The 23,884-nt window shown below is 36.8% G+C and overlaps 1 protein-coding gene across 1 annotated transcript; it reads right to left on the bottom strand.

Annotated features, from left to right (window-relative positions):
• Positions 1 to 6,025: 6,025 nt before the first annotated feature.
• Positions 6,026 to 7,883, bottom strand: LOC113300262. Its single transcript, XM_026549474.1, has 2 exons — positions 7,281 to 7,883; positions 6,026 to 7,147 (listed from the first exon to the last, which is right to left on the bottom strand). The coding sequence occupies exons 1-2, from the start codon at positions 7,524 to 7,526 to the stop codon at positions 7,079 to 7,081; spliced, it is 315 nt and encodes a 104-aa protein (XP_026405259.1). The 5' UTR covers positions 7,527 to 7,883; the 3' UTR covers positions 6,026 to 7,078.
• Between the last annotated feature and the right edge of the window lie 16,001 nt (positions 7,884 to 23,884).

The following is a 23,884-nucleotide window of genomic DNA, read 5'->3' on the forward strand; positions in this document are numbered from 1 at the left end:
TTTCAGTAATGGTGAGTTTGGTTGCAGGATTCACAAATCCAATAAATTTATAATCCCATCCTCGGTTCATGTAAATCTCATGTACGTTTGGTAACTCAGTTAAAATACATAAGATCCATAGACCTTGTCTTAAAGTTCATATACCTTTTGTTATTACCCTCACAATCTTATATATATATATATGTGGAATTTTAGAATTAGAAAAAATAAGTCCATAAATTCCTTGATATGGGAGGGGTTGATTTTTTTTCTTTCTAAAACAAATTTAATTTTTGAATTTATATACGCGCCCCACCATTTTTCTTGATTCTTCTAATTGAACGATTTGTTGTAGCTGGTGGCTTGATGCAATCATTCTTTTAATCCTACTCTAAAACTAATTCGAGTTTTTGGTCACGCTAAGATGGACTTAAAAGATTTGATGATTCTTTTAGTTATATGATACATGAACAATTTAATGATTTTGTATGCGGGACTAAGAGATAAATAAAACATTAAAATAACAAAAAAGAAAAGAAGAAAAAAAATTGGGACCTAGATATGTGAATCTAGACGATTGCGCATCTGATGGCCAGTAGTTGCAGGTTCATTTTAGCTGTCATGTGCACCCTTGCGTGACAACAGGACTCTTTGGCAAAAGTAAGTGTTGAAACAAGTCAAGTTTCTGAGAACCAAATGGAGTTAAATGGAGTTTATGGACTGTATAAGAAGGGGAAAAATAAAAGCGGCGAGCGGGGGCATTTTGGAAAAAACATTCGATTTCTTGTCAGGCGGTGGTGGAAGATTACATACGGCTAGGTCGATAATTCACAAATCTAAATGTGAGTGTCTAAAAGTGCTTAGTTAAACATTAACCCGACATTACGGCTAGAATTTGTAGATATAATACATGAGTTATGGTGGGGATTCCCTGTCATAACCCATTTTATGGTTAGGATTCCTAACCGAATAACAAAAAAAAATATTAATGCATTATTTATGGCTCGGTTTTTCAGTTGTAAACATCATATTACAGATGTAATTCCAAGGAGAAACCGGTTACAGCGGGGATCGCTATCAGTAGGTTTCTCCGAATAACATTTAAAAAATTAACCATTTAATATGGCTAGGTTTCCCATCCTTAATCGACCTATGTATACCCACTCTTCTAGATCCCTCATATCTCCCAAAATCTCTTCCAATGTACGTAAATGTGACATCCTTAAAGATAGATAAACCCAACTTTCATAATGATACCAATAACACTAATAACTATGATGAAATTGAATTGTTTTGTCGAATTGAAAATGTACGCAGACAAGTTTAATAGTATATGATTTTACTTCGTATTTGCAATCAACTTTAACTTACGAGTGATATGTTGAGGTCGTAGCTCAAGCTAAAAAGAAATTGAGAAAATTGAAAGGTTCAAATTTTAACTATAAAGCTCATTTTTCCATCGTCAAGGATTTTTTGGTATAATGACGGTTAAATAAGTATTTAATGGCTTGTAATGTGGTTTCTTAATGAATAAGGAATTTTTTTTTTTATATTTCAAGTTTGAGTGCATGTCCAAACTCAAATATTTCAAACTAATTAGACACCTACCGCTATGAATTTAATTTTCCCCTTTTGATAATATAAACCTAGTTGTAACTGTGGACACAAGTTATTTTGCAATATAATTACAGCTTGGAGTTCTTGATTTCCCAACCGTATGTTATATTTATGGCTGGGATAGGCTGGAATTTCTGTGTTTCTCAATCATAGATTGTCGGTTACGGCTGGGGCGTAATGTTCTCGAGCCGGACGTTGGAGTTATAGCTAGGATTTGGTGGTTTCCTAATTGTAATTTGTGTAAAAAAAATCATTTTTAACATTCTTTAAGCAATTATAAGCAACAAAATTGTAACGAGAGTTAAGTTAGAGGCGCTCCTGACTATTTCGAGCATATGTTTCTTCGTATTTTCCTAAGAATTTCAAAAAAAAGTTCAAAAAATCATCCTTCTTCTTTCGCTTTTCCTCTTGAGAATAAAAAAATTGATCTTCAAAAATACAAATCAAATCATTAAGCTAATGCAATCACTAATCTTTAATTAGTATGCCTAATCTATCGTATTATCACTAATCGAGGGCATACTAGTCATCACTAAAATAAGTTGGATAAGGGGTTTTCAAGATTGAATGTTTCATTGCAATGTCATTGTAGTAAAGAGGTAAAGTCATCGGGCTGTAATACCAATGACTGAGTTGAAACTTCAAGTTTTGCTAATGGATAATATGTTGGATAGGGTTTCGAATAAAATTCCAGGAAGATGAGGTTGTTTTTTTATTATTTTTTTTGTCACGCTGGAGATAATTTGTGTTTCATTTTGATTCATTTTTTTTTACAAAAATAAGATATTAAGTTTGTCTCGTTCTTACTCTGTATTCATACCTTAAATGCCAACTTAATTTTGATAAGTTTAAACAGAGCTTCTTATTTTCGGTTGTAATCCTCAATAAAATATTATTAATTGACTAAATCCAGAGGTATATTATCGTCGATAAATTGACGTGATATGATGAGAAAACAACCATCTAAGTATGATAAGCAAATTCTTCTTATGGTTTACTAGAACAAAAACCAAATAAATACTAGCGAAGTACATAATTTGTTATAGAATCAAATCAAGATTACAATCATTTTATTTTAGAAAATTGTGAATGAAGAGCAAGAAAGCATGTTTATGGAATTTCAATTATGTAAATATAAGCTCTCTAGCTCCACCTAATGGCCGCTACCTTACAACTTTAAATTTTCTTGTTCGTATTTTCATGGAACAACCACAGCTAGATGCTCATTCCCGAAGAGTCCCTGACAGTTTTGAAATCCTTGGTTATTTTTAAAGCAGACTCCGCAATTGCATATGATATAAAAATTTGATCTCAGTTATTGGCTCTTCATCACATATTGGATAAATAAAAATCAAACAATGATGGATGAGAAAGAATTTAAAGCTTCGACTATCGACTAGGACGAATAAAAGATATTTTGCCCTACATCTCGTGCAGAAATTACTTATTTTTTGGTAGTCACATATAAAGATTAATGTATAAAAGATTTAATTACTTTGACAACGTGATGAATGAATTTATGGTATATACATGGCGCCCTTCTGATTATTTTGATATTCAGGTTTACAGATCATTCAAAAATTATTCCAATAATAACTTGAATTTAAATGAGCAACTAGCATCCAACTTATAAGGTTCAAACAATGAGGAACTTGCAGCTAACTAAGGTTCAAAGGAGTAAAAATTAGAAGTTAGTACAGTCAATTGTGTTGCTAATATTAGTCAATTGTTACTAATTTATCAAATTCTTTCCGGTGCTTCAAGTTTCTTTTATAACTTCAAAGTTCTAGCTTCCTAATTCAAATCCAGCTCAAACCCAAGTCTCCAATTCTCAGATAAACTTTAACTCTCCTTATATCAACAACGACATCTTTTCTTTTTTCTTTTGTTGTTCATTGTTGTGTTTTGACTTATAGTGTTATTCTTTTTAGTAGATATGGTGAATCGGGGAAATCGGTTCCGCGAACCACTTCATGTATATTTACAAAACGGAGTTAATAAACGGTATTATTTCGAGTATCCGGGAGTCTTAGGAAGAGAGCACATCATTGCATGGCATATTCCGGATAATGACACTGGCAGAGCAGACAGAGTATTTAAAAGAGTCATTCCCGAACTCTTACATGAAAGGCAATTTAATTACCTTCTCAGATACCGTAGTTGGGGTACTTATAACGATGTGGTCTACTACCTTTTCGATGGGTATTGGAGAGAGTTGGTGAATTTTCCTTCGGAAAATATAGAGATGGTGGTTATGCAAATTGAGGAAAATGTTTATTATCCCTTCATGCTTGGACGCTTTCCTAAATTAGTCCTAAGGTAATTGTCTTTTTTATCTTACAACAATTATATATTTACTTCTTATTTTTCTTAATGAAAATTTTGAGACATCTTGATACTTCACTTTATGAAAATTTTGACAATCACAGGAATATTAAAACCCTTTGGTAGCTAGAAATGCTATATGCATGTGTGTATCGTTCCCTAAATGTTAAGGAATGTTGATGATTGATAGAGTCTTAGACTACTACGGTTTGAATGAGAACTGCAAGAAAGAACTTGAGGCCATTGGGGCAGTCTTGCTTCTCCAGCTTCAAAGTGGAAAGATGGTGTGAGAATATACATAATATGAGTGTTATGACTATTAAGCTCTAAATCCAATTCTATTTAACCTGAAGTATCCCCACTTTGTGGGAGTATCCCCAATTGTGGGTTCTTAAAAGTATATCTAATGTGTTAAAAATACAATTTTCTTTTATTATAAACTGCAGTTATCATAAAGATGAACATTTTAGTGGGACCCTATTACTTGGGCATCAAGTATCTAAAGTCTATAAGTAGAGCCCTAAATCTTTGTAAACGTACATGAATAGGATTTCTTTCTTCTTCTTTTTTCTATTTTCCGTATCATTCTCTATTCATAACACGTAATCAACACGCCCTTCGCTGATCTATTAAGAGTTATTGGAGATTATTTTTTCTTCAGATCTTATAATTTACTTATGAATAATTAATTGATCTTCATATAACTATTTCGTTCGAAATCTAGTATTATAAAAATATTAATTGATTTTTATAGGAGGTTTAAATAATCTTTTAATTTTTTCTGTTTGATCTACATAAATATATTATGAACACAACTCTAACTCCTGAATGTTAGGCAATTAACGAAGATTATAACACAATCACTTGCCCATTTACGACTTATTTGATTTCCACCAATATGGTGTTGTGGAACTCAAAAAATCTTTTAATTCACTTATTTTGTTTAAGTCATGAATTCCTTATTTGAGTTACCGTTTGATTATACTTTCAAGTATTTTTTTTTCTCCTTTTTTTAGTTGGGGTTAATATAATCGGCTTTATTTTAAAAAGAAAAAACTATCATAAGCGTAGGATTGTTTCTTACTCAATAGATGATAGTAATATAAATTGTTATCTAAAAATCTATTTTGGTTTTGTCTTCCTAATTAACTTTCAAATTTTTCTTCTTTGATCAACAATTATTTTATATTTTTCTCTCCTTCTTATCGCTGTCATATGCGTCAAAAATAATTTCACTTTCCTAAAGTATATGATAAGAAAGAGTTCGTTTCCACAGAGAAGCAATTGTAGTTATTATGTATTCAATTTCTTAAAGTAACCAATTGGGGGGGATTTTTGATTTTTATGTAAGCAATAAAAGTAAATCAAAAGCAAAGAAAATAGTAGATTGTAATCAATGAGAGAAAGATATTGGTCAAGGAGTTCATCTTCTATCTTAAACATGTGCTTGCATACATGATTAGAATTACAATTTAATCTCTTTTATTATCAAAAGCCTAGAGTATCAAGAGAGCAAGATATTCTATTGATTTCCTAAGTTCATCAACATACACATTAGAGCTACGTATGTGAATTCTACCTAAAGAATAACCTAACGCCTTTCGCTAATTAAGTTCAATTCCCAGGAGCATTAAGTTGTGGAAATAGGCTAATCAATGCAATTGCCATACATTGCGCATGACAACTCGGACAAAGGTCAAACTCTACATATGATTACAAGAATGTATCACTACAAACCGTAATCATATCATGCTCTTGTATTTAGGGTTATCGCTTGATGAAAAATCCTAAAATAGCTATGGACAAGGATGAAAGTTCAATTAATTGGCCACTTAACTAACCAAACATCTAAGTCCTATCACAATACATCAATCATGTGATTATTAAAACAATAGAGATTTGAACGATAATCAAGAGAGAAAACTAATGCATTAATCAATCACAAGTTGTAGATATAGGACTACATCCTTAACCAATAATAAGAGATTTAGCTAGCTATGGAGTTCATCATAATCAATAATCAAATAAAGAATATGAAAAATAAATACGAAAGCAAACCCTAGTTGCGGCTATCTCCAAAGCTCCAAGTAGAATACATTATCCCAAAAGTTGTAGAAGTCTTCTCTTTTATAGCTCCTCTTGTTCCAAAATTAGGTCTAATCTTCAAAGTCCATTAGATAAAAATCCATGTGGCCCAAAAGTGAGAAAAACCCATGTAGAAACTCTGCCAAAAACGTCGTCGGAATGGCCGGAAGTTGGCCAGAAAAGTTATCGGAATAGTGTCTCAGGTGACCGGCAAAGTCCGCCCGGTCACCGGTCAAACGGTTCAACTCGGTCAAAGTCAGGCGAGTCAAGTCGGTCAAAGTCAGACCGATTCAGAAGCTGACTCAAACAACTCAGCTGAGTCAGAGTCTAACTGACCTGACTTGTCAGGCCACTGTCTTGCTTAAGCCAGAACTGTGTGTTGCACAATGATGGTGCATCACACAGCTCAATCCAGCCATATCTACTGCTGCACGATCATTGTGCATAATGGCTCCTCCAGCCATATCTTATGCTGCACAATCATTGTGCTTCACTGCTATACTGCTCACACCTCAGCTGCAACTGCAATAACATTACCAGCATGACGAACTCCTCTCTTTTGTAGCTTCAGACACCACCACAAGCTTCAAATCAACTGCAGCTCGACATCAGTTAGGACCCTGCCATCTTCAACTCCTAAAACTGCACCCACTTCTAAGTCCAGCCTGCAATTTGACACAGCTGCAATTCCATCTGCTATATTCCACTAGCAACAGTTGCTACTCCAACTGCAACTCTACCAGCTGCTCAGCTCTTTGCAAACATTCTCCAACTCATTACTGCCAACAGTTTCTTCACTGCTTCCATCTCAAATCACTACCACTTCCATTCCCATCTCACCATCACTGGAACCCATTTGTTCTATATCTGCAGCTCATCATCACTTCCACATTCTTCCAGCCAACACTTCAGTCAAAACCCATAACGGCTGCATAACCATGACACCACACACAGCAGCACCGCTACCTGCAATCTCACTCTAGGAGCAACAACATTTGCTCTAGCAACCATTACAGAGCCACAACAGGCCATAACACTTCCTAGCCTAGTCTGCAATCAGCATCACTTGCACTCAACTCCATGAATCCATCCTTGACTGCAATCTTGAACTCCAGCTACACTTCTTAGCAGCATTAGATCCCTGCACCACAATGAATCATGCAAACAACATCAGCAAGCCACCTCATAGCATAACACAATATGTCTCAGCTCAAGCACAGATTCCTTCCTGGAATATTAACAACAAACAATAAACCCCATTCTTCTCAGCTCACATTTCTTTGTAAAACCTCAATCAAATCTTCACTGCCTCTAGCTTCCTGCAGTCTCAGTTCAAACCCTACCGCTCCTCTCTTGATCTCACAGCAACATAATCCTGTCAAAAACCCTTTAAGCACAATATCATTTTCTCGACCAACAAACATTATCAGATTCAAGCTCCAAACCAACAAACCCATTTCGAATTCAACACCCATTCTCGATCTCTGATTCCATTCCCTGTCCATCTGATTCATACCCATAACTCACCTCATCAATGTCTCCACCAGAAACAACTCAGATCCCCTTTTTGCTACCAATTACCAATTGAATCCAAACCCAGCTTGTAATTTCCTTCTTAAATTCAATTTCTCCTCAATTCCCATCTCAATAGAACACCAACGCAGATTCAACTCAAAACCCACTCTTTCATATCCCTTGAAATCTCAGAATACTCATTAGTTGTTCCTCTCTGAAGCATCAACACCTAGAACAATGGTAGAAGCCCATTTCAATTTCTTCACTTCATCTCGCCCCTGAATTTCAGCTCCTCTTCTCTCAATTCCTCGATCTGTTTCTTGGTTATAACAGCAGCAGCTTGCGCTGCTTTTCTTCATTTCTCAATTTCAGATGTACGAAATGATTAAGAAAGAAGAGGATTCTTCTCGATATAGGGTTAGGCTGGATTTGGGTGCTAACAGCACACCCATCCTTTGGATAAGGGCTAAACTGGCTTCCCCTTAACCACAACTGACTGTCTTTAGTACTCCTCCAAAATAGAGTTACCCCTTAACTCGGCTTCTGATAGTGTTTGCTTGTGCAAAGACGATTCCTCCCTCTTACTTCTCAGATTCACTTTCTCTCTTCAATTTCAATTCATCACTAAAGCTGTCATATTTTTCAGACAAATAATTTTCATCACTAAAACCGACATGCTTTTCAGACATAGATGAAGAAATAAAACAAATCATGAGAAGTAGTTCACCTCCAACAACATTTGTATCTTTTTTTCCATGTTCTCCTTCTTTTGTTCCAAATGACTCCAAAGTATCTAAATACTCAAAAACAAACATAAGATACATAATTTACAAGAAAACCTAGCAAAGAAAACATAAATACTAGATATAAAATTAGTTGTTTTAGACACCTATCAAATTCCCCCACACTTAGACTTTGATAGTCCTCGAGAAAATCAAACAAAATAATTATAAAACATACATACAACTCCGTGTCGCTGAGGATACGGTTACTCTTAGCATGAATAACAGGCCTTTGAACCCTTAGGTGTCCCTAGTGGACGAGTTATAGTCTCGTGAAAGTTTACAAGAGGTGTACCTACAAAATCTTCTCTTCCAAAATCCAGCTACTTGTGACAATTTAATGACACTAAACAATTTTTTTTATTCGATGGCATACAGTCAATGGTTATAGGAGGAAGTACCCACTTTCGAATCCAATTCACTCATAAATTAGTAATATAGCTTAATCAGAGAGTTGAACACAACCACAATACTCAGAATCTAATCAACCACAATCACATGAAAAGATTAAGAAGATGGATATAGAAAGTAGATGGTGGCGAACTGTTGACTAAGGTGAACAGTGTTTCCCATATCTGTCTAAAGGTCACTGCCAAAACAAACCTAAAAACCCTATTGGATTGAGCTACTGGTCTGAATTCTAATACCAACACAGCTGGCATATACAAGGGAGCCAGCGGTCGACAACCTTAATTCTAGATCAATTCACTGGCATATACAAGGGAACCAGTGATCGATTTTATTCAACATAATAATATTTTTTTCTTTTCTTTTCTTTTTTTTTCTTTTCATTTTTTTCATTTTTTTTCAATGACATCATGATTGGATCTTGTGGATCCAAGCGCATGTTTCTTGTCAGCAGATTACATGATAGTTCCCTTGGATCCTACACTCCACGCTTGCTTAGGCGACGAAGACAGGGAGAACACATAAATATTGCTTTATCCAAGTGCCAAATTTATTCCTTTTGGTCAATTGGTCAGTCTTTTTTTTAGTAACTCAATCACACTATTTCATCCTAGCAGTGATAACAATTTGATGTTCGTGCCCCACCAATTCACTTAGAGAAACAATAAATAAATATGGAAAAATAAAAATAGAACATGATATGGTGACGACTCCGAGATATGGTGACAACTAACATATTATGTATTTTTATATTTTGTTCGTTTTCATATGAATAGACTCTACTAATGGGTTCCTCAACTCCTACAACCACGATGTTTCCATTAGTGTAAGGCACAAGTTGCTAGACTTTGGAGTTTATCATTGTTTTTTTTTCTTCTGTTTTTTCTATTTTTTTCTAATGTTTTCACTAAAGGCATCAAATCAACTAACTATACAAACATATAAATGCTCCCCCACACTTAAGCTTTACATTGTCCTCAATGTAGAATTCAAAGTAGAGTTCAAGGTGGGAAATTCCGCAAATAATATGCAAAAACAAAGATAAAATGCTTAAAAATAAAAAGATAAATATAAAGATAAAGATACAAAACCGGTGGGTTGCCTCCCATTTAGCGCTTGGTTTAAAGTCGTCAACCCGACTTTCTCCTTGCTTTCTAAGGCTCCTCCAGAGGGAGTACTTCCACAAGGTTAACTCCTTCCACGATTTCCGAAGAGAAGTTCTCGTAGTATGGCTTCAACCGGTGCCCATTTACTTTAAGTTCATTTCCTGTAGATAAACTACGAATTTCCACTGCACCATGAGAAAACACATTAGTCACAATAAAAGGTCCAATCCAACGTGACCTTAATTTACCCGAAAATAATTGCAAGAGAGAATTAAACAAAAGCACTTTCTGCCCAATGCAAAATTGTTTCTTTGTGATCATACTATCATGAAATGCTTTAGCCTTTTATTTGTAAATCCGTGAGCTTTCAAATGCATCATTGCGAATCTCCTCTAACTCTTGAAGTTGCAACTTCCTTTGCCTTCCAGCACCATCCAACTCCATGTTGCATTGCTTAATAGCCCAAAACGCATTATGCTCAATTTCCACGGTAAGTGACAAGGTTTACCATACACAAGCCTAAAGGGAGACATCCCAATAGGTGTCTTGTATGCGGTTCTATATGCCCACAAAGCATCATTAAGTCGCATGCTCCAATCTTTCCTTGTCGTATTCACCGTCTTCTCAAGAATAGATTTCACCTCCCGGTTGGAAACCTCGGCTTGTCCATTTGTTTGTGGATGGTAGGGTGTTGCAATCCTATGCGACACATTGTACTTCCTTAACAAGCTTTGCAAGAACCTGTTTTTGAAGTGTGAGCCTCCATCTCTAATTATAGCTCTCGGAATTCCAAACCTTACAAATATATTTGCTTGCACAAAATCTGAAACAACTTTAGAATCATTAGTTGTGGTAGCCTTAGCTTCCACCCATTTCGAGACATAATCCATAACAAGCAAAATATAATAATTCCCACTAGAATTGACAAAAGGGCCCATAAATTCAATTCCTCATACATCAAAAACCTCAACAAATTGAATAATAGTTTGTGGCATTTGATTTCGAGCACCTAGATTTCCTGTTCTTTGGCACCTATCACATGTGATACAAAATGCATGTGCATCCTTAAACAAAGTTGGCCAAAAGAAACCACATTCTAGTACCTTGAGAGCGGTTCGCTTGCTCCCAAAATGTCCTCCACAAGCATATGAGTGGCAAAAAAGACAAGATAGTATTAAATTCTGATTCGGGAACGCACCTTCTTATTACTTGGTCACTACAATGTTTCCATAAGTATGGATCATCCCATATGTATTGGTTTCCTAACTTCTTAAGTTTGTCCCTCTCAGCACGAGACAAGTTCTTTGGGATTTGTTTAGACATTAAGTAATTAACAATATCAGCATACCATGGTTCTCCAAAGGCAATTGAGAATAGTTGCTCATCCGGGAAATTTTCACGCAATGGGATAGCTTCCTTGTCCACAGCAAGACGGATCAAATGATCCGCAACGGTGTTCTCAATTCCTTTCTTGTCTTTGATCTCTATATCAAATTCTTGCAAGAGAAAAATCCATCGTATGAGCCTCAGTTTCGCCCCTTTCTTTGTAAGAAAATACCTAAGTGATGCATGATCAGAAAAGACAACAACTTTTGTACCAATTAGATAAGAGCGAAACTTTTCCAAAGCAAAAACAATAGCTAATAACTCTTTTTCAGTGGTTGTGTAGTTTTTTTGGGCTTCATTGAGTGTCCTAGAAGCATAATAAATGGCATGAGGTATCTTCCCCACACGCTGCTCAAGCACCGCAACAAACACATAATCACTTGCATCACACATGAGCTCAAAAGGTTTGCTCCAATCCGGTGGTTTAATGATAGGAGCTGAAATCAAAAGTTCATTCAAACGATTGAATGCCGCCACACACTTATCATAAAAGTTAAAAACCACATCTTTTTGCAATAAATTGCAAAGTGGTGATGCTATCTTGGAAAAGTCCTTAATGAATCTACGATAAAAACCTGCATGACCAAGAAAAGAGCGTATCTCCCTCACCGTAGTGGGAGGGTTTAGAGCACGAATAAGGTCTATCTTAGATTTATCGACTTCCGAGCCTTTAGAAGATATTATATGGCCTAAAACTATGCCATGAGTTACCATGAAATGGCACTTCTCCCAATTCAGCACAAGATTTGTTTCAACACATCGTTCAAGGATTAATGATAAATTATGCAAGCAAAGGTCAAATGAATCACCAAAGACACTAAAGTCATCCATGAAGACTTCGATTATGTTCTCAACATATTCCGAGAAAATACTTACCATACACCTTTGAAAGGTAGCTGGAGCATTGCACAAGCCAAAAGGCATCCTTCTATAAGCAAAAGTACCGAAAGGACAAGTGAAAGTGGTTTTCTCTTGATCCTCCGGTGCTATCACAATCTGATTATAACCTGAATAGCCATCAAGGAAGAAATAGTAAGAATGTCCAGCTAAACGTTCAAGCATTTGATCAATAAAAGGTAATGGAAAGTGATCCTTCCTAGTGGTGACATTCAATTTTCTATAATCAATACAAACCCTCCAACCGGTTTGCACACGAGTTGGGACAAGTTCATTCTTATCATTCTACACCACCGTCACACCTGATTTCTTTGGTACTACTTGTACCGGGCTTACCCACTTGCTATCAGATATGGGGTAGATAACACCCACATCCAAAAGATTGAGTATCTCCTTTTTCAAAACTTCCATCATGGGAGGATTCAAACGACGTTGCGCTTCCCTTGTAGGCTTTGCATCGTCTTCCAATCGGATGTTGTGCATACAAACGGTAGGGCTTATACCCTAGATATCGGTAATTGTCCATGCTATGGCTGTATTGTACGTCCTTAGCACCCTTAGAAGTTTTTTCTCCTGTAATTCACTAAGCTCATTAGAAACAATCACAGGTAAATCTTCATTATCACCCAAGTACAAGTACTTTAAGTGACTTGGAAGAGGTTTCAATTCTAACTTTGGAGATTTAACAATAGAGGGAACAAGCTTTTCATCATTGCAAGGTAAAGAAGCATATGAAATATTCTTAAGTGCAGATTTTTTCGGTAATGAGTCAAGAGAACCAATGGTTTCTTTAATCTCATCACCGTACTCCAAACCATCATCAATGGGTGTAGTGAGCACGGTTTCCAAAGTATCAGCACCATTCAACTCAAACATTTGTTGCGCCAATGTATCCATCACATCCATGGAGAAACAAGAATGGACATCACTAGGATATCTCATCGTCTCAAAAATGTTGAAACGTATTATTTCTCCATCGAATTCCATAGTCAGCGTTCCCTTGTCCACATCAATAATGGTTTTCGCCGTTTTCATGAAGGGACGCCCAAGTAGCAATAGAAGAGATGAGTCCGGTGAACCTTCATCCATCTCTAACACGCAAAAGTCATCTGGAAACACTAGTTGATTAACCTGCACAAGAATATCTTCAACAATACCCATTGGGTAAACATTAGAGCGATCGACTAATTTCAATACAATTCCAGCCTTTTTAAGAGGACCAAGATCAAGTGAATTATACATAGATGCAGGCATAACATTTACGGATGCACCTAAGTACAACATAGCTTTGTTAAATGTGGTGTTATCAATTATGACGGGAGTGTCAAAGCTACCGGGATCCTTGCACTTTAGTGGGAGTTTGTGTTGTAAGATTGCCGAAGCATTCTCCCCCACACTTAGCACTTCATTACCTTGGAGCCTTTGCTTGTTGGTACACAAGTTCTTCAACACCTTTGCATACTTTGGAACTTGTTTGATTGCATCTATGAGTGGTATATTCACATGGATCTTCTTGAGAACGTCTAAAATCTTCTTTTCTAGTTCCGCCTTCTTGGAGTTTGCAAATCTGCGAGGAAAAGGTATAGGAGGAACATAAGTAGAAACCGGAGTTTTAGAGTTAGAAATAGGTACCTCAGAAGTTTGGGGAGAATCCTCATTTTTCTCCTCCAAAACAGGTTCCTTTGGTGTTTCCACTTTGCCCGAATCATTAACTTCGGGTTGTACAAGTTGTGTACCACTTCTCAACGTAATTGCATTGACACCCTCTTTTGGGTTGATAGGTTGAGAAGGGAGTTTCCCACCATTTTGTGCCTTCAACTGATTCAACTCAATAGCCATAGAACTAACTTGAGTTTGCAACTCCTTAACCGTGCTCTCCGTTCTTTGCATAAAATATTTCAGCAACTCTTCCATATTTGACCCCTTATTTTGAGGTTGTTGTTGTTGTTGTGGGAATTGTTGTTGCTGAAATTGTTGTTGTTGTGGTTGAAATCCGCTCGGACGGTTGAAAGTAGGTTGTTGCACCGCTCCTTGCTTGTTGGCATAGCTAAAATTTGGGTGATCTCTCCATTCCGGATTGTAAGTGTTGGAATAGGGATCATACCGTCTTTGTCGATTTGGAAAGACCGCATTAGCTTGTTCATTGGGATCTTCATACCCTTGAAAATACTTTGGTATCACCGCGATGCAACTTGTTGCATCATCGCTGTCATATTACCTATTTGTTGACGAAGTTCCTCGACCTCTCTCACTTCATTCACTCTCCTAAGACGCACATCTGAACCACGACTCAAGAATTGTTGCGAGTTGGCTGCCATGTTTTCAATCAACTCTCTAGCTTGTGCCACCGTTTTTTTCACTAGTGCACCACCCACATCGTCAAGAAGATTCCTATCACTTGTTTGGAGTCCTTCATAGAAGTATTGGATTATCATTGCATCACTAAATTGGTGGTGAGGACAGCTTGCCACCAATCTCTTGTATCGTTCCCAACATTCATATAAAAATTCTCCCATATTTTGCTCCATCCCGCAAATCTCCTTGCGAATTTGAGTATCCTTTGATGATGGAAAATATCTCCCTAAAAAGAGTTTCTTCAACCCATTCCATGTTGTGACACTCTCGGAAGGCAAGTAATACAACCAATCCTTAGCACTATCCGCCAAAGAGAATCAGAACACTTTCAACATTGCACCATCCGCATCAGTATCCGGTGGAAGCATGGCCGTGACAATGGTGTAGAAATCCAAAAGATGCTTGTTTGGGTCTTCATTCACCATGCCATGGAACTTGGGTAATTCTCTAAGCAACCCCGACTTGATCTCGAAAGTAGAGTTTGTTTGAATACACCATTGTTGTGTATCCAACTTATGAGAAGCCAAGTCCTTGAGTGTACGATTTGCATCACCCATTGCTTCTTCTTCTTCTCCTTCAAAAGGTAGTTCTTCTACGAATGGAACCTCTCGTTCCTCTTCTAGTTGTAACTATTTTTCCACTTCTAACTCTTGTTCTTCCGGCGTGTCTTGATTTGGTTGGAGTATTGTGCCTCTTCGAGTAGCTATCCCGCACCTTGGATAGTTCCAATTCTTAGAAGCCAGGGAATAGGTACCTGAAAAAAATATTCTCATAAACAAGTAAGAAAAACGAAACAAGAAACAAAAAGCAAATATGGAAGCAAAAATGATGAAAACAAACTGAAAACTTAATAACTAGCCGTATGCCTCCCCGGCAACGGCGCCAAAATTTGATCGTTGTCGTATGCGTCAAAAATAATTTCACTTTCCTAAAGTATATGATAAGAAAGAGTTTGTTTCCACAGAGAGGCAATTGTAGTTATTATGTATTCAATCTCTTAAAGTAACCAATTGGGGGGATTTTTGATTTTTATGTAAGCAATAAAAGTAAATCAAAAGCAAAGTAAATAGTAGATTGTAATCAATGAGAGAAAGATATTGGTCAAGGAGTTCATCTTCTATCTTAAACATGTTCTTGCATACATGATTAGAATTACAATTTAATCTCTTTTATTATCAAAAGCCTAGAGTATCAAGAGAGCAAGATATTCTACTGATTTCCTAAGTTCATCAACATACACATTAGAGCTGTGAATGTGAATTCTACCTAAAGAATAACCTAACGCCTTGCACTAATTAAGTTTAATTCCCAGGAGTATTAAGTTGTGGAAATAGGCTGATCAATACAATTGTCATACATTGCGCATGACAACTCGGACAAAGGTCAAACTCTACATATGATTACAAGAGTGTATCACTACAAACCGTAATCATATCATGCTCTTTTATTTAGGGTTATCGCTTGATGAAAAATCCTAAAATAGCTATGGACAAGGATGCAAGTTCAATTAATTGGCCACTTAACTAACCAAACATCTAAGTCCTATCACAATACATCAATCATGTGATTATTAAAACAATAGAGATTTGAACGATAATCAAGAGAGAAAACTAATGCATTAATCAAGCACAAGTTGTAGATATAGGACTACATCCCTAACCAATAATATGAGATTTAGCTACTCATAGCTATGGAGTTCATCATAATCAATAATCAAATAAAGAAGATGAAAAATAAATACGAAAGCAAACCCTAGTTGCGGCTATCTCTAAAGCTCCAAGTAGAATACGTTATCCCAAAAGTTGTAGAAGTCTTCTCTTTTATAGCTCCTCTTGTTCCAAAATTAGGTCTAATCTTCAAAGTCCATTAGATAAAAATCCATGTGGCACAAAAGTGAGAAAAACTCATGTAGAAACTCTGCCAAAAAGCGTCACCGAAAATGGCCGGAAGTTTGCCGGAAAAGTCGTCGGAATAGTGTCTCAGGTGACCAGCAAAGTCCGCCCGGTCACCGGTCAAACGGTTTAAGTCGGTCAAAGTCAGGCGAGTCAAGTCGGTCTAAGTCGGACCAATTCAGAAGCTGACTCAAACAACTCAGCTGAGTCAGAGTCTAACTGACCTGACTTGTCAGGCCACTATCTTGCTTAAGCCAGAACTGTGTTGTAGTTGCAGGAAATCCTACACTACACCCCTCACAAGATTTCATTAACATTCAACCCATTTTAGATTAACAATGTTAATTTTATTGATGAATCTTTGAACAATCTTACAAGAAAAGATAAAGGAATCAAGAATAACCACTGCTCTAAATTTTATCTCTCCTATTTACTTGCTTCTCACTCAGAAAAAGATCTCTCTCCTTCCTTTACCATTGAACGACTATTTATAGGGAATAACATAGTGGATGACAACTAATCTGTCCTTTATTTTCGGATATGACTTGCGACATTCTCGCAACCTTACAAATGTTAATCTCAAAAACTCTCTTATTTTCGCAGGACCATCACATTTTTCTCATGATTTTAGCTGACGTCGTTTATTATGTCATTTCTGAAATTGTTTTGCGACGCTGTTGTGTTGTGTTGTTGATAATTTCGCTGAGGAATTATTGCTGCGAGATTCTGATCCTACATATTGCCTCTTCTCATATCTTCTCTGCGAAGTAGAGAACGATGTGAGAAATGCCGCAGCTGTCTATCTCTTCATATTCTACATTTATCACATGTATCCTTTCTTCCATCCATTTCTTGACACGTCTTCTGTAACCGCTTCTTTTCAACCGCTCACGTCTTTTCGCATTAATGGTGTTTATTTCTTCGAGTAAAAAATCTTATATATATTCTTCTTACTCTTCTTTCTATTTTCTTTTTACTTTCTCTTCTCTTTTTACTCTCTCATCTCTGCAACTCTATTGTTCTTCCGTAAGTTCTTCTACTGTAATTTTTCCTTCTTTAATTTTCTTACTTTTCATCCATTCCCATACTCTAAATTCAGATATGCCTCCAAGCGGTCAAAAGCATGAGAAAACTATTAAGGAAACCCAAAAAGATCTTGCCGAGAAAGGTTTCACACTTTCAACCATTCCTGGTGAAAGTGCCAAATCAATTCTTTATATCAAACTTTTCTCTGATCAACATTATGATGATCAATCAATCATAGTTTCGCAGGGTCAAATTCTCGCAGGTCTCCCCATTCCTCTTTATGACCCAGATATTCCTTTGTTCTATGAAATTCTCGCTCACTCAGGATTTTCGCTAGCTATCTTCCAACTTAGTGGGGATTGCATCCGTCTGATGCTGGAGTTCGCTAACCGTGGTTCTGGTAAAGGATCTCTTTACTCTAAAGAACTTAGGGATCCTAAATTCGCAGATTTGGAGATAATCGCTGAAAAATACACAGTAGCGAGTTTCTTTGAGAATTATGAATTGATCTCCATGAAGAAAGAGAATACTCGCTGGGGTATTCGCCTGAAAAGGAAAGATAATATTGATGAAGGTAAAATACTCATGTAATACATTGATTGGCATTCTTGTAAGAACACAACTCCTCGCCAATCCAAAGATGATAAATGGTGTGTTTTTCCCTTGATGCTGAAAGGACCTTACATTGCTGGGTCAAATGTTCTTCCTGAGAATCTCGCTACTTATCAACCTTGGGTATTATCTTGTCCCGAGAAGGAGAAAGAGGTATGTTTCTTCCATTTTCGCCCACTTTACATTTCTTTATTTATCTTTATTCATTTGTTCGCTGGTTCTTGCGAAATTCTACAGATCCAGAAACTGAAAGATAGCTATCACAGAACTGGGAAGGCTAGTACCTTGTTATCTCTTCGCTCATACACAGATGAGGTAATAAATATTCTCTTATGATTTTAAACAGTATACTGTTGCCTCTATTTCTTATTTCTATCTGTGTGTGAAGATTATTGCTGAAATAGAAGAGTCTGCCAATATTGCGAAGACTGGTGATAAAGGCAAAGGTGCTCTTCGCAGGAAAAAACCAACTGCTCCTCCTTCAAAGAAGAGAAAAATACGTTCTTCCTCTTCTTCAAATATTCCTTCTCATGAAAACTCCGAAAGTGATGAGGATGATGAGGATAATGATGACCTTACTGCAAATGAAGATTCTCCATCTGAATCTTCTATGGCTAAGCTCTCTGGCCTCTTTTCTGATTCTTTGCAAGGAATGGGAGATAGTAAATTCTCTAATACCTGCAAAGCTCTCGCTACGATTTGTGATGTTCCTTTATTGGATGGTGATAATTCTCTTTGTGGAGTTTCTAGATCAGTGACTCTCGATTTTCTGCATTCTCTTAATAGTCTGGTATGCTTTCGTCATTTTACTTCCTCATTATTGTAACTCAAAATCTCTTTCTATTTTAATACTTTTTACATTTTCTCGCAGGCTGGAAAAGCTTATTTCGCTGTTGCCTCAGATCTAGAGAGGAGACGCGAAATTCTTGAAAAGAAGAATCTTCAATTTCGTACAAAGAATGAGGAACTGGAAGCTGAAGTCAAATGTCTTCGCGAGAAGAACAAACAACTAGAAATTGATTCTTCTTCGTACAAGAACAAAATCTCTAGTCTTCAGCAAGCTAATAATCAACTCTATGGTATGTTAATTTTCTCCTTTCTCTTCATTCATTCATCTTGTTGTTTTATCTTATTTAATTGATCCTTTTTGCAGACATTTATGGTCTTTCTGATGAAGATACCATTCTTCGTTCATTTCCTAATGTCTTGGATAATGATACCCTTCTTGAGCGTCTTAATAAATTTTTATATAGTTTTTCAAATGATAAAATTTCATCTCTTTCTCTGAATGAATTGAGATCCAAATTTCGTCTCTTAGAGATTGACCATAGATCTAGTTTAGGCTTAGCCAACCGATTTAAGCGTCTCTTTCTTAATTCTAAAGAGAAAATCACTGAGCTAAGAACCAAATTTAGCGGTCTCATAGATGATAAGGATCGTATCTCTGATCAAGGTGCTAATGCTTTGGCGAAATTCCAAGAGACCCTTCTAGAAGTTCAACTTGAACGAGATGAAGCTAACCGCAAGACCATCGAGCTCTGCGAAAGATAAAACCAAATTCGTTCTCGTCTTCTTATAAGTAATGAGGATGAATTCGCTTGGGCTGCGAAAATCTTAGATGATGCCAGAAAAGATTTAGGTGTAAATGTTAGTCTCCAAGTTGAGCATACAACCTTGATTAGAGATATGATTTCTGACAGAGAAGGTTATTAACTGTTCTTCTTCACTAATCTTTTGTTTCTTATGAATTTTCATCAAGTTATTAATTGATTGACTTTTGCTCGCAGATTCTGAAAGTAGATATCGCGAAAGAATTGAGGAACTTGAAGCTGAAAAAGAGGAACTCGCAAAGAATCTTTCTTCTCGCAATGACAAGTATTCTAGATTAAAGAATCAAATCAAGATCACTGTTGCGAACTTTAAGAACGACGCTCTGCATTTTCGCAATCAAACCATTCAAATGGTTTGTGATGACCATAGTATTCCTCACTCTGATTATCCTTCTCTCTTGGAGGAGATCCCAAAGAACATTCCTAGTCTGACTATCTCTGATAGCGAAGCTGATGATGAGGAATCTGATGGTGATGAAGGTTCTAATGGAGATGAAAGTTCTGATGCAGACGAATAAGGGAACAATTCTGGTGAAGATGATGAAGGATCAACTAAGAAGTAGTCTTTGTTTCTTTCTTTGATCTTCTGTAATATTTGTACATTTATTCCTTCTTTCTGTATATTTGAGAATTCTCTTGGTTCCCCATATTCCTTAATATATGAGTTTCTTTCATTTTGACCTGCATTCATTAAAACAATTCTTCTTTTCAATACAGTTAATCAACATAATCATTAATTTTTGAATTTTTGCGTAAATCAATCATATGGAGACAAATAACATTTTCTAATTTCATTCATTCCCATACTTGCCTCTGTTATTTGTATCCAAATGAGAGATTTTGCAGATTTTTCTTATTTTGTGCCTCAACTTCGCAGTTGTTTATGTACAATTTCGCAATCATATGCGAAGTGAACTTTGATTCTTTTCAAAATCTCATTCCTGTGTGGTCTTATTTTGCCTTCCTAGCTAAAGGTCTTATTATGCCACCTCTTGTCATTGCGACAAAATCGCAGGACGTTCTTGCACTTTCATGCAAAAACCCCTTGATCTTGCCTTAAATTTTTCTTTTGTATTATGACATCTTCAGGAATGTTGCGACAATATGACAGGCCTAAATATTCTTGCAAAAATAAAGCCCCATGACATTGTCGTCTTGCGACGAAATCGCAGGACGTCTTCGCACTTTCATGCGAAAACCCATTGATCTCGTCTTATCTTTTTCTTTTTTATTATTGCCTCTTCAGGATTGTCGCACAAATATGACAAGCCTTAATACCCTTGCGAGTAAAAGCCTCATGACATTTGCGTCTTAAGACACTTATCAGCTCCCTAATGGAGGGTGCCGCCCTTATCATCCCCCTGGTTGCCCCTTCAAGGAGGCGTACCTCTACCATACAAGGTTGGCTCCTCCCATCCGGTCTTAACAACAACCAGTTGTTTTCGCAGCCTCTTATCCCTTTTACCTATAGGGTTTATGGTTACGAGACTGCACCCTAAGTGGGGTTTTCTTCGGGCGAGTGCAGTATAAGCCAAGACTTGTCAAGAATGGAAAGGTACGCTCCAGACGCCTCTGGCACTCTTGACTCAACCGTGTACCTCGGCGCCTTGGTCAGATTCTGCACTCCTTGGGAGAGTCCTTATTGCCTTAGTCGCCCAACCTAAGTCATATGCTTAAGCTGAGAATCCAAGGTGCCTCTCCCGGATGGGATTTATTGAACCCAAATCTCCATGACTCAGGTTCCGGTGGAGGTGTAGCCTTTCCCTGAGCCATGCAACAGTTACCCCCCTTATATGACATACTTTATGTCTTACATTTGCCTCTTGCGAAATTGTATTCGCGAACTAGGGTGTACACCATAAAGGTTCGCCCCTTTCTCTTTTGTCATTGTTCTCTGATTGTCTTATGTAGAATTCATTATCTCTGCGAGATTCTCGCACATCATCATATCGTATTTTCATTTCACAATCTCAATTTTGTCATTGAATAAAATGTGTTTTTGAGAATTTTATTTATTGCGAGAGTGTCGCAAAAAATTAATCATTCATACATTTCTTATTTTTATTACCTTTGCCATCCTCTGCTTCTTTGTTATTTTCTGCTACCGCTTCCTTGGTAGTGGTATGTTCACCATTTTTTTTAAATCCTGAGCTAGCATTAGTTTCTCAACATCTCTTCTTCTTTTCGTTCGGTTGCATCCACCTTCAATTTGTCACTTCTTTGTGTCTCTTTGATTTTGTGTCGCCAACTTTCCTTCTTGTTTGCTCTTCATTCGCGGGATTCTACCTCAGTTTCGTAACACCTCTTTCCTTCAACCCAATCTCCTTTTATGATTCCTACACCGCTGGGGTGAGGTAAATTGATGCACTGATGGAAATTTGAAGCTACACCTAGTATGCCATGTAGCCAAGGTCGACCAATTAATGCATTGTAGCGTGATTCTACGTCAACGACACCGAACAGGATTTCAGAAGATATTCCCTTCAATGGAATTCGCATAGTAACCTCCCCTTTAGGCTTGTTGGCAGTACCATTAAAACCATATATCTTATATGTTGATGGTATAAGATCATCATCTCTTCCTCCCATAGTTTTGTAAGTATGATAAAATAAGATGTTCACGGAGCTTCCAGTATCGATTAGAATCCTATTAATTGCCCATGAATCTTCAGCTTCATCAGCCTCATCTTATTTCGGTTTTGGATTAATTTCTAATTTTACTACCAATGGATTATCATGTACCTCTTCACCTTCGGGGATTTCTTCTGCGGTAAAAGAAATAATCTGTTTCTGCCATTCCTCTAGTGGCGAGATTTTCGCAATATTCATAATTTCTCTTCCATCATTATCTCTTGCGAACACTCTACTCAAAACATTGTCATGAAAATCTTCAATTGTCTTGTATGAATGTACGATAGAGTGACAGAATAGATTCTTTGCTTTTTCACCAACTTCTATAAAGAATGTTTCCTTCTTTTTCATCGTGTTTACTTTGTGATGCTCTGGTGGTGGTGGCAATGGTTAGATTGTGGGTGCCCTATCAAAAAGTGGTTTAGTTTTCCTTGATCTATCATTCTCAGAATAATTCTTTTTACATTTCTGCAATCATTTGTAGTGTGTCCATGAAAATGATGATAAGAACAAAACTCATGACTTCTGTGGTTTGGAGGTGGTTCCGTTCCCATGTTCCATGGTGTTGATACATTCTCCATCAAAATTATAGCTTCCCATATTTTCTCCACACTTGGATTTAGAGGTGGCATCTTGATTTCTTCCCATACTACCTTGTAACCTCCTTGTCCTCTATTATAGTTTTGTCTTTGACCTCCATAAGTTTCTTGCGGTTGATCGAGTCTTTGAATCTTGTTATTTCCACCACGATTGTAGAAATTTCTTTCTCTTTCATACTCCTCTTGATCTCGGCTTCCCATAGCCACCAGTTTCTGTTGATTGTTGTCCGTCACCTTCTCTTGTTGTATTTGCGAAGTGCTCGCAACTGTGTTTATTAGTTGGGGTAATAAGCTTGCATTCGTTGCTTGTGAACTGGTGTTCGCAACTGGGTATGATTCCATTTCATTTTGCCTTTCCTCTAGAGCAATATATTCTTCATGAAATTCTCGCAATTCAGTCATTGTGACCGTATTCTTGACTTTGAAAATTTGGATATACAATAGGTTGGTTGCAAACATAGCATTGATAAATGATAAGATAAGATATATCTCATCCACACGGCCAGCCATTTTTCTACACATAGTCCTCCATCTTTTAGTTAGGTGCTTCAAACTTTCACCAATCCTTTGTTTTAATCCAAACACGTTTTCAATACCAGGTCGCGAAGAATTATTACTTATATATATGCCCCCATGAATGTAGTTTGCAAATGATTGAAGGATGTTATTGTATTATTTGGTAGACCTTCGAACCATATTAACGCCTCCCCTGTTAAGCTGGATGAAAAATATTTGCATAATACTGCATCATGATTTTCCCATTGTAACATGCACCTCACGTAGGCTTTAATATGTTGAATTGCACAAGTTGTTCCATCAAAAATGCTGGTTAATGCGGGCAAATTTCATTTCGGAGGTATTCCTCCTAGTTGTACTTCCCTTGTAAATGGAGTTTTCACAGCTTCTTCTATAGCTTCATCTAATTGCCTTCTGCCTACCTCTCCTCTATTATTTAGCATTCCTCTCATTTCTTCTAATTCTTTCAAGATTTTTTTATTTACACCTGAATTTTGATCCATTGGTCTTTTTAATTTCGCCTCCCTTCTTCTGCGTTCATGT

This window comes from Papaver somniferum, chromosome 7 (assembly GCF_003573695.1).
Source record: "Papaver somniferum cultivar HN1 chromosome 7, ASM357369v1, whole genome shotgun sequence".
Taxonomy (NCBI): Eukaryota; Viridiplantae; Streptophyta; class Magnoliopsida; order Ranunculales; family Papaveraceae; genus Papaver; species Papaver somniferum.